Raw genomic sequence first — 12,914 nt, 5'->3', positions numbered from 1 at the left:
CTATCCTTGAATGAAGCGCCTCGCTAACAGACAAGTTCCCCTCCGGACTCTGTTTCTGATAACTTTCAGAGCCCTGGCTGCCACCTCAATGACAGTCCGAAATCCCCCAAAGGGCCGTCGCTAGAGAGCAGTCCGTGCAGTCCCTTACCTCGTCTGTAATCACTTGGCATTTAGTCTGAGTGGCACTTGGGCCCTGGTATTGAGATGAGAGGAATTCAGAATTTGTCAACTTAACTTCAGTAGCAGTCCAGGTATGTGTGTGTGTGTGTGTGTGTGTGTGTGTGTGTGTGTGTGTGTGTGTGTGTGTGTGTGTGTGTGTGTGTGTGTGTGTGTGTGTGTGTGTACGTACAGTGCTACTGGTTGATTAAAAGAGCCGAACTACGCAGGGGTCTGCTCTTTCAGGGCTTCATTGTATTTCATCACAAACATCTCATTATGGTGTTTTCCTGAGGTCTTTTCTTAGGCGAAAGCAATACCCAAGGGCCGCCAAGACCAAAATTGATACTTGCAATGAAGCATTTCGTAATTTCTTTAGGCAATAAAAGGAATAAAGGGTGGAAGTAATGCATGAAAAGGGTAGAGGGTGAAAATCCTGCAGTAGCCTACACATCAGTCTTCCAAAATGTCTTACTCTCCCTTTGCATCACAAAATTGGCAATGAAAGAATTTGAGCATTTCATTCATTAAACCTCTCTGGGATATTTGGGACGCTAGCGTCCCACCTCAACAACAGCCAGTGAAATTGCAGGGCGCCAAATTCAAAACACCAGAAATCCCATAATTACATTTCCTCAAACATACAAGTATTTTACACTATTTTAAAGATAAACTTGTTGTAAATCCAGCCACAGTGTCTGATTTCACAAAGGCTTTACGACAAAAGCACACCAAACGATTATGTTAGGTCAGTACCTTGTCACAGAAAAACACAGCCATTTTTCCAGCCAAAGAGAGGAGTCACAAAAAGCAGAAATAGAGATAAAATGAATCACTAACCTTTTGATGATCTTCATCAGATGACACTCATTGGACTTCATGTTACACAATACAGGTATGTTTTGTTCGATAAAGTTCATATTTATATCCAAAAATCTCAGTTTACATTGGCGCGTTATGTTCAGTAGTTCCAAAACAGCTGGTGATTTTACAGAGAGCCACATCAACTTACAGAAATACTCATAATAAACATTGCTAAAAGATACAAGTGTTGTGCATGGAATTTTAGATCCACTTCTGCTTAATGCAACCGCTGTGTCAGATTTTACAAAAACTTTACCGAAAAAGCACACCATGCAATAATCTGAGTACAGCGCTCAGACAACAAAACAAGCCATACAGATATCTGCCATGTTGCGGAGTCAACAGAAGTCAGAAATAGCATTATAAATATTCACTTACCTTTGATGATCTTCATCGGAATGCACTCCCAGGAATCCCAGTTCCACAATAAATGTTTGATTTGGTCGATAAAGTCCAAAACTTATGTCCAAATACCTCCTTTTTGTTTGCGCGTTTAGTACACAATCCAAACTCACGAGGCGCGGGCAAGTCCAGGCGAAAGTTCAGACGAAAAGTCATATTACAGTTCGTAGAAACATGTCAAACGAAGTATAGAATCAATCTTTAGGATGTTTTTATCATAAATCTTCAATAATGTTTCAACCGGAGAATTCCTTTGTCTGTAGAAATGCGATGGAATGCAGCTAACTCTCACGTGAGCGCGCGTGATCAGCTAATGCCAGACCCCTGACTCAATCAGCTCTCATTCCCTCATCCTTCACAGTAGAAACATCAACCAAGGTTCTAAAGACTGTTGACATCTAGTGGAAGCCTTAGGAAGTGCAATATGACCCCATAGACACTGTATATTTTATAGGCAATGACTTGAAAAACTACAAACCTCAGATTTCTCACTTCCTGGTTGGATTTTTTCTCAGGTTTTTGACTGCCATATGAGTTCTGTTATACTCACAGACATCATTCAAACAGTTTTAGAAACTTCAGAGTGTTTTGTATCCAAATCTACTATGCATATGCATATTCTAGCTTTTAGGACTGAGTAGCAGGCAGTTTACTCTGGGCACCTTTTTATCCAAGCTACTCAATACTGCCCCCCACTCCCAAAGAAGTTGGCCCAGTGCAGTCAAAAACTGGATTTATCTGTGTTCTATATATATTTCCACACTATGAGGTTGGAATAATACTGTGAAATTGTGAAAATTATGATAATGACCTTTAAGTGTAAGAGCTGTTTGAAAAGACCGCCTAAACTCAGCCTGTTTTGGTGGGATGGAGTTTTATCCTGCCTGGTGACACCACATCTCTGCCAGCTAACTTACTTGAGAAATTGCTTTTTGCTAAGAAGCTATTCTTGTTTCTTTTTGACTATTTTAATTGAAAACAATCACAGTAAGGTACTTAATTTTTATGCAGAAATTATTTGATATTGAGATAAAAACGTCTGCATTGGAACTTTAATGATTTTGTAACTTGCATAGTCTCAGCCGGTTATCAGTTATGGGCTGCTGTGCCTAACATGACCGTCTAAGAATAACGAAGAATAATGAAGTGAGGGACTTGCTTGAAGAGTGTCAACTACCAACAATGGTAAATCTAATCAGTCCCATCTCAAAGAATACACTCGCTGACAGACTGGCACCTCGTCACACTCTTCCCGCTAAACGTGAGTGTGTGTGGGAAGATGTCTTGCCGTTTTTATTATACTAGGTGTGTGTAGGAGTCTTATCTGAAGTGCTGTTCACACAGGAAATTAGTTTTACTTCCACATGAAATAGGGATGGAGGGGTGGAATGGGGGCACATTCTGCCCTTAATAGAAGGGGGGCACATTTACGGATGGCCACCACATTGCAACCCTGTGCCATTTCCAATGCGACAGACTGTCTGGATTGCGCTGCACATCAGTTCAGCCATGCAACAAGTAGGACTGGAGGTTATGTCTTTCAATCTGGGTCAAATCTATGTTCTCTGGTCCTCTTGTTCTCTTCATCTCTGGCATGGGGTGATCAAATTGAAGGGACACTTAAAAATATGGAATTGTCTGCCTCGGCTGCAGGAAGGTCATGGAGAGCAGAGCCTAAAGGGTGCTCCTTTTGTGTTGTCGCAGCGCTGCAGGAGATACCAGTGGCTCACACTCACTACTTCTCCTCCATTATCACACCATAGCTCTACAGTATATAATGTAACATGGGGGATATTGATCAATATCAAATCAGCCAGAGTCCCATTTGAAATGATAATCTCATTAAGTGACAAGAGAGTCATTGGGGGATGTGTGTGTGTCTGTGTTTTGTGTGTGCCAAGCCACTTGTGTTTGATGCAAGGGTGTGTGTGTGTACATGCATGCCTTTTATGGAAGTGCTTGCGTGTGTGTGTGTGTGTGTGTGTGTGTGTGTGTGTGTGTGTGTGTGTGTGTGTGTGTGTGTGTGTGTGTGTGTGTGTGTGTGTGTGTGTGTGTGTGTGTGTGTGTGTGTGTGTCTTGTGTGTGTCTATGCGTGTGTGTGTGTGTGTGTGTGTGTGTGTGTTATTTTTACAAACCAAGTCTGGCATCTGGCTTTGACTAGGGTATAAACAACCCTTCAGGCCTGTGGTGTCGGGAAACAATTCACTTTGAGGTCAAAACAACAAGTCCTGTCTTGTCTGTCTCATCTCTTTAGCAGACTATCGGAGAATGGTGTCAACAGTAGGACAGCAACTCATAGTGTTTGACTGACACCCCGTTGAGTGAATACTATTCGGTTAAAACGCCAATTCCAATCAATCTGCTGTCAAATGAGTGAATCATTTAAATTCACTGCAACCAATCAAGCAATCAACCAATCAACCAATCAATTTCTTATAGAAATAAGAGAGCCGAGATGACTCTCTATGTATACAGTGCATACACTGTATATCAATGCACTTCATAGTTAACACCAGATTCGTTTGTGCTATAGCCAGCTCCTATGATCATAATCAAGCCATGTATTGGCATGACAAGGCATAATAATGACCATAGGAGTTGGCAAGGCAGCGCAGATCCAAGCATACTATCAATATTTAACTACACATTTATCTAATGGGTAGCGTTTCTCTGAACGGTCAACTGATGTGAAGTGGATGCACACTAACACAACCCTCAGAGGCACCTCCATCACCGGAATGGATGTGTGTAGGCTTCCCCAGTGACACCCCCTGAAGACGCCATAAATAAGATATTAGTGTCTGAAAATGTCCAATAATAGTGCGGGCTTGTGCCAATTTGTCAAACGACTGTAATTAGGGGTGTTGTCCAAATGTAGGTTTTGGTTTCCTCGAGTGTAAGTAAAGCCCAGTGACGAGTGGTTACTGGCGTTTCTGTATTTCTATTTGGTCATACCTACACACACAAACACACGCTAAACTGCCACACCCTACACAGATGCAAGCATATGATCGCCCGTGCACGCAGGCATGCACACTCACACACACACACATACACACACACACACACAATACTCTGCCACCCCACATGCAAGCAGGCCATCAGTGTTGTGTCAATGTGACGTTCTACCTGCTACACAGAGCGTGTTGTTTTGAGAGCAGAGGAGCAGAGGAGCAGAGGGGAAGAGGGGAAGAGCGTCCTTATTCCATTTTTCCTTATCGTACCATATTCATTGATTATGCATAAGTTATATGCAATAGCTTTAGTCCAGTTTCTCACAAGTACTCATTAAATTGTTGCTAGTGGTTGTACTAAATGATCCTCTAATTACACAAGTTGCTTTTGTATACAATGTGAAAATAATCTATGTAGCTAGCTAGAGTTTCTTCTCGACAGTATCTTCTTGACTTCATAAATCTTAGTAAAATAACCAATGGTGTCTAGTGGAGGCCATATGCAACCAAAATCAACTTTATTTCTAATGATGTAAATTCACAAGATAGAATTAACACGTGTGTCAGCCATCGAGAACTGAACCTCAGAGATTCTTGAGCTTGGACGCTGCCATTGGACGTGACGCAACGCGAGCACAACATGGACAGTATAGCAGCTTTCAGTGATTTCAAAGGAAGCATTCCCCCAATGGCTGATGACTGACGGCAACACCAGATGCCCGATGGCTATAGTGTAGCAGGGCCATAATGATGACAAAACTGCAGTTACTGATATGCCAGAACACGCTACAGAAACCTGACACCGGCTCCGTCTAGATTTACAGTGTGAATCCCAAGGACATTTCCAACATAGAACCTGCAATACAGCTGTGCTCTGATGGTCTGGATAGATGGCACTAGTCTGGATATTCCATGTCTCTTGATATGACTGCCAAGGTAAGTTAAGAATATTTTTCACCTCCCCTGACCTCCATCAAGAAGATGAAAAGCACTGCTAATTTCACGGTTACTAATCTTTTTTTATCTTTTCATTTTTTCACTTTTCAAAGGCATAAATGTACACACATGCATGTACGCAGGCATCCACATACACAGACACACAGGCACGCATCATGGACACACGCAAACTCATGATTACAAACTCAAACTCATGATTACACATGCAATAGACTGCCCTCCCCAGCATAGACACAAACTTCATGAGAAATAGGCATGCACACACACAAATTAACATTCATGCATGCATGCACAGACACACGCTCACACACACAATATATACCCTACACACACACACAGGCATACACACACACACACAGGCACACACACACACACACACACACACACACACACACACACACACACACACACACACACACACACACACACACACACAACCTACTGCCTAGATAGAATGAACAAAGAAACGTACATTTCCTTAAACAGGAAAAAATGCAGCCATGGTGTGTGATCTCCATTCAATAACTACTTGAGGGAGATGGGGGAGGGAGGGGTGGGGGGAGAATACCAGTCCCCTACAACCTCATCAGCATCACCATGAAGAGTGAATCCTATGTTTTTTTTTACTGGTGGAAAATGCTTGTAAAGAATCATGAGAAGTGCTGAATAATAAAGTGTATAGATCACCATCATAATAATTCATAATTAATCATAATACATAAATACCATTATTGATTTAAAAAGTAGGCATGATCAGCATCAGTTGCCTACCTATCAACGGCAATTGCAGTCATCGAATAGATGCTTGCGAACACGGAGGTGACGGGGAAAAAGTTGTGAAACCTGCAATAAGCCTCTCCGAAGTACCAGTCTCCGTGGGCAGCATATATGAAATTAATTAATGTGTTGAAGGCGGCCATGGATGCGTCCGAAAATGCCAAGTTCAAAAGGAAATAGTTGGTGACTGTCCGCATTCGTTTGTGGGCGAGAATTATCCATATGACAATGAGGTTTCCGAACACAGCCACCGCCAAAACGGAGCTGTAGGCGACCGACCACAGGGCAACTTGCCAAGGTGGCTGAACAAACTGATTCGTAAAGTTCCCCGTTGTTATGTTCGATCCATTGAGTGCCACGGCTGCCATTGTGACTTCAATTGTCACTTCCTACTGTGGAATAAGTCGTTTTTTCAGGCTGTGTCCTTGAAATCTTTAGAGAAGAGTAGATATTTAGAGAAGAGTAGATAGCTGCACCACCGCGCGCAACGCACCTCTCCGCAATACGCCAGTAAAGATTATCTCAACTTTGAATAAAAAGACCTGTCAGCTTCGACTCCACCGCAGTTGCCTGAACGCATCCCATTTAGAATTTTAGCTTTGAGTGCATGCATCTACTTCGGTGAAGATGGCAAATAGGAAGTATAAGTCCATCCGCATCCACCACTTGCCTCCTGTTGAATGTGAGCGCGATGGCACCGCGGGGCCCCCAAGCATATGCAGTATAAACTGTGCGTGCATATAATGACGTACGACCAGTAGAAGCTGGCACAAATAGGCTAGAAAACTCGATTGATTCTGGCACTGCTAATTTTAAACTCGGTGCGGGACAAATAGGTCGGATCAGGCGTCTGCCTACACTCAGTAAACCTAAAAAACACAAGTGACATGATGTTTGAATATTTGGGAATGCATTCAAATATCAGACAGCAGATCCATATTTTTCATGTTTTATCTTCTTACCACATTTGATCAATTCTGTCAAACAATTAGGGCTTTGATTTGTTACTGATATCTTTGCAAATATTTACTTTTGAGAGATATGTTTAATGTTTAAGTGCAAACAGTAGCCTTTTAGTCATATACCTTAAATGTTTCCACCATGGCACGATGGCATGCATCTCATGTTAGGTTGATGCAGCCCAAGCCTTACAAAAATAACGTCAACAAAATCAGCAGAAAGAAAATGCATGCGGTTTTCAGATACAGGTATGAAGACATATGTTTGAATAAATCACATGTGAAAAATGTCACCAATCAGACACATGATTTTTGGACACCTGTGAAGTTTCACATGACTCAGAGGTTGTTTCCCAACATTTCACATGTGATATTCTAAATTTGACATACTGTATGTGCTTTGTAAATGGCAGGATTAGCACCCAGGTCTCCCACTGGAGTAGCCAATGTCTTGACCATTAGACCAAGAGGGCCAACAATGGGTTTCTCTTCCAATGTACTGTATTAGAGTTAATGGAGTTAATTCCAAATTCAGAATTTGCTCGAATTGAGCTGTAATTTAAGATTTTTTATATCAAAAGCATTTCAAGAATATGTCTTGATTTTGTGTAAAGTATATGTTAGCAAATTTTGGTAAATTGATAAAGCACACTTTCTTTAGACTCCATGTCCATTTTTTTCCATTGCATCATTGTTTTTTGCTCTATAGATTATGTATTTTGGATGTTTTCAGTGTCTTTTAAATGCTTTCAGACCATGTGTGTAACGGCTTTCTTCCATAGGTGACGGAGAGGACCAAAGTGCAGCGCGGCTAGTGTTCAACATGTTTAATAAAAGAACAAGTGAAACACTACAAACAACATACAAAATAACAAAAAGTGCAAAAACCGAGACAGACCTATCTGGTGCAGACAACCACAGAGACAGGAAACAAACACCCACAAAATCCCAACACAAAACAAGCCTCCTATATATGATTCTCAATCAGGGACAACGATTACCATCTGCCTCTGATTGAGAACCATATTAGGCTGGACATAGAAACAGACAAACTAGACACACAACATAGAATTCCCACCCAGCTCACGTCCTGACCAACACTAAACAAGCAAAACACATAATAACTCTGGTCAGGACGTTACAGTACTCCCCTCCTGAGGTGCGGACTCCGAACGCACCCCTACAACTCAAGAGGAGGGTCTGGGTGGGCATCTGTCCGCGGTGGCGGCTCCGGCGGTGGACGAGGACACCACTCCACCACTGTCTTTGTCCCCCTCCTTAGCGTCCTTTGAGTGGCGACCCTCGCCCACGACCTTAGCCTAAGAATCCTCCCCAAGGCCCCCACATGATTTTGGAGGTAGCTCAGGACAGAGAGGTAGCTCAGGACAGAGAGGTAGCTCAGGACAGAGAGGTAGCTCAGGACAGAGAGGTAGCTCAGGACAGAGGGGCAACTCCGGACTAGTGGCAGCTCCGGACTGAGTGGCAGCTCCGGACTGAGTGGCAGCTCCGGACTGAGTGGCAGCTCCGGACTGAGTGGCAGCTCCGGACTGAGTGGCAGCTCATGACTGTAGGGCAGCTCATGACTGTAGGACAGCTCATGACTGTAGGACAGCTCATGACTGTAGGACAGCTCATGACTGTAGGACAGCTCATGACTGTAGGGCAGCTCATGACCGTAGGGCAGCTCATGACCGTAGGGCAGCTCATGACCGTAGGGCAGCTCATGACTGTAGGGCAGCTCATGACTGTAGGGCAGCTCATGACTGGCTGACGGCTCTGGACGCTCATGGCTGACTGACGGCTCCGGCAGATCCTGTCTGGTTGGCGGCTCTGGCAGATCCTGTCTGGTTGGCGGCTCTGGCAGATCCTGTCTGGTTGGCGGCTCTGGCAGATCCTGTCTGGTTGGCGGCCCTGGCAGATCCTGACTGACGAACGGCTCTAGCGGCTCCTGACTGACGAACGGCTCTGACGGCTCGGGACAGACGGGCGGCTCTGACGGCTCGGGACAGACGGATGGCTCAGACGGCGCTGGGGAGACGGATGGCTCAGACGGCGCTGGGGAGACGGATGGCTCAGACGGCGCTGGGGAGACGGATGGCTCAGACGGCGCTGGGGAGACGGATGGCTCAGATGGCGCTGGGGAGACGGATGGCTCAGATGGCGCTGGGGAGACGGATGGCTCAGATGGCGCTGGGGAGACGGATGGCTCCGATGGCGCTTGGCAGACGGCCAGCTCTGACGGCGTTGGGCAGACGGACAGTTCAGACGGCGTTGGGCAGACGGACAGTTCAGACGGCGTTGGGCAGACGGGCAGTTCAGGCGCCGCTGGGCAGACGGGCAGTTCAGGCACCGCTGGGCAGACGGCAGACTCTGGCCGGCTGAGACGCACTATAGGCCTGATGCGTGGTGCCGGAACTGGAGGTACCGGGCTGAGGGCACGCACCTCAGGGCGAGTGCGGGGAGGAGGAACAGGGCTCTGGAGATGCACTGGAAGCCTGGTGCGTGGTGTAGGCACTGGTGGTACTGGGCTGGGGCGGGAAGGTGGCGCCGGATATACCGGACCGTGAAGGAGGACACGCGCTCTTGAGCACCGAGCCTCTCCAACCTTACCAGGTTGAATGGTCCCCGTAGCCCTGCCAGTGCGGCGAGGTGGAATAGCCCGCACTGGGCTATGCAGGCGAACCGGGGACACCACCTGTAAGGCTGGTGCCATGTACGCCGGCCCGAGGAGACGTACTGGAGGCCAGATATGTTGGGCCGGCTTCATGGCACCCGGCTCGATGCCCAACCTAGCCCTACCAGTGTGGCAAGGTGGAATAGCCCGCACTGGGCTAAGCACGCGTACTGGGGACACCGTGCGCTTTACCGCATAACACGGTGTCTGACCAGTACGACGCCCTCTCACTCCACGGTAAGCCCGGGGAGTTGGCTCAGATATCCAACCCGGCTTCGCCACACTCCCCTTTAGCCCCCCCCCAAGAAATTTTTGGGTGAGCCTCTCGGGCTTCCAGCCTCTTTTACGTGCTGCCTCCTCAATCCACCGCTCCTGGGCTGTGGCTGCCTCCTTCTCCTCCCGAGAGCGGCGATTCTCTCCAACCTTTGCCCAGGGTCCTTTTCCGTTCATGATTTCCTCCCATGACCATTCCTCCTGGTACCGCTGCTGCTGTTGCTGCTGCCCGTTGCCACGCTGCTTGGTCCGGGTTAGGTGGGTGTTTCTGTAACGGCTTTCTTCCATAGGTGACGGAGAGGACCAAAGTGCAGCGCGGCTAGTGTTCAACATGTTTAATAAAAGAACAAGTGAAACACTACAAACAACATACAAAATAACAAAAAGTGCAAAAACCGAGACAGACCTATCTGGTGCAGACAACCACAGAGACAGGAAACAAACACCCACAAAATCCCAACACAAAACAAGCCTCCTATATATGATTCTCAATCAGGGACAACGATTACCATCTGCCTCTGATTGAGAACCATATTAGGCTGGACATAGAAACAGACAAACTAGACACACAACATAGAATTCCCACCCAGCTCACGTCCTGACCAACACTAAACAAGCAAAACACATAATAACTCTGGTCAGGACGTTACAATGTGATTAATCACGATTAAAAAAGAGTGCACTAAAATTGAGTGCTGAGCAATTACCCGAAATGTTGGTTATTTTTGTTTTTTTAAATAACTAATGGACCGATGTCGGTTCTATTATTTTAATTCCATTTCGCTAGTTTTTTTTTCAGTGACCGCAATGCGCAGTTTCTCAAGAGATAAATCAGATCAAGCCTAAACTGTGCGATGTAGTAGGGAGTTGTAGTTTCCAAAAGGCCAATATTCTACATAGTTTATCCCAGAAAACATGGTAAGTAATTATTTTATTTATTTATTTTATTTCATCTTTATTTAACCAGGTAGGCAAGTTGAGAACAAGTTCTCATTTACAATTGCGACATGGCCAAGATAAAGCAAAGCAGTTCGACACATACAACAACACAGAGTTACACATGGAGTAAAACAAACATACAGTCAATAATACATTAGAAAAATAAGTCTATATACAATGTGAGCAAGTAATTACAATGACCATAGTCCATTGCGCCCCTACTTGTCCAGTCTGAGACAGAGAGAAGAAGCTCAATCGAGAGGGATAGAATAGTTGCTTCGTGAGGTATCTCTACCTGAAATGACTTCATCTAAAAATGATAGTTGGTATTCAGCAGTCATAAAAGTATGCCTTATTTACTTTAAAGAACTACTAAAATAGGACATTTTTGTCAGGCAGCATAGGAAGCATTTCTATAGAGATGAGATGATGACTTGGAATGAAATAACATCATCAAACAGGCCTAAAACAAATGTAATATACACAACTGACATTTTTTATTAAAGTAAAGTCATCTGAATAAATTATGGTTGATAAGCAGACAGTAATGTGCAGTCACTACTATCATGGGACTGTTAATAATAGTTTTATTATGTGTAACGGCTTTCGTCGGTGGAAGAAGGAGAGGACCAATGTGCAGCGTGGTAATTGTTCATCTTGTTTAATAAAAGTGAACACTCAAAATACAAAAACAACAAATGTGAAAAACCGAAACAGTTCTGTCTGGTGCAGACACACGAAGACTGAAGACAACCACCCACAAAACCCAACACAAAACAGGCTACCTAAATGTGGTTCCCAATCAGAGACAACACAAAACACCTGCCTCTGATTGAGAACCATATCAGGCCAAACACAGAAATAGGAAAACATAGAAATACAAACATAGACTGCCCACCCCAACTCACGCCCTGACCATACTAAATAAAGACAAAACAAAGGAAATAAAGGTCAGAACGTGACATTTATGTGATGTTGCAGCATTCAACCCACGTAATGCATAGGGCATTTAATGTAAAAAAAAAAAATGTGAATACCGTGTTTATTTTCTTTTAATCGAACCGAAACCGGGCCGACTTCAAAAAGCACTTATCGCTTAGCACTAACTAACTTCAATTAACAGATTAATTCTGACAGCCATAATTCAAAATTATTTATTTGTAGAAAAGTATCTGTTCACATTAATTCCAGTAACAAACACACATTTTCAAATACATTCAAATCCATTTTATGCCTGAATATTAAATATAACAAAAACCAATGGATAGCTAACAATAACAGAAGCTAAAAATAGCTAGCTAGGACGAAATGAAAGACTAGCCGTCGCATATCACAAAGCTAGCTAGCAGTTAGCAATTAGCATGCGACAACTAGATACACATTTCTTAAAAAGTAACCTTCTAAAAAACATATCATTAGCGTGGTTCATATGTGCACATGTAAATACACTCATACAAAAGTGAGCTAGCTAGTTAGCGTAGCTACACTCAAGTACAGTGCATTCAGAAAGCATTCAGGCCACTTGACGTTTTCCACATTTAGTTACGTTACAGCCTTATTAAAAAATGTATTAAATACTTTTTTTCTCTCATCAATCTACACACAATACCACATAACGACAAAGTGAAAACAGGTTTTTAGAATACCTTATTTATATATGCTACCGGTCAAAAGTTTTAGAACACCTACTCATTCAAGGGTTTTTCTTTATTTTTACTATTTCCTACATTGTAGAATAATAGTGAAGACATCAAAACTAGGAAATAACACATATGGAATCATGTGGTAACCAAAAAAGTGTTATTCCACAAATTAACTTAAGAAAAATGCATTCCAGCTGACTACCTCATGAAGCTGGTTGAGAGAATGCCAAGAGTGTTCAAAGCTGTCATCAAGGCAAATGGTGGCTATTTGAAGAATCTCAGATATAAAATATATTTTGATTTGTTTAACACTTTT

The 12,914-nt window shown here is 43.8% G+C and overlaps 1 protein-coding gene across 1 annotated transcript in view; it reads right to left on the bottom strand.

Annotated features, from left to right (window-relative positions):
- LOC120051957 (neuromedin-K receptor-like) overlaps positions 1-6,460 on the bottom strand; it is a 29,808-nt gene extending 23,348 nt beyond the window's left edge. The window contains exon 1 of the mRNA XM_038998835.1: positions 6,105-6,460. Within this exon, the coding sequence (XP_038854763.1) occupies positions 6,105-6,307 (203 nt within the window). The 5' untranslated portion in view covers positions 6,308-6,460. The remainder of the gene's footprint in view (positions 1-6,104) is intronic.
- Between the last annotated feature and the right edge of the window lie 6,454 nt (positions 6,461-12,914).

Source organism: Salvelinus namaycush, chromosome 8, assembly GCF_016432855.1.
Source record: "Salvelinus namaycush isolate Seneca chromosome 8, SaNama_1.0, whole genome shotgun sequence".
In the NCBI taxonomy this organism is placed as follows: Eukaryota; Metazoa; Chordata; class Actinopteri; order Salmoniformes; family Salmonidae; genus Salvelinus; species Salvelinus namaycush.
This window is presented reverse-complemented; position numbering and strand designations above follow the sequence as displayed.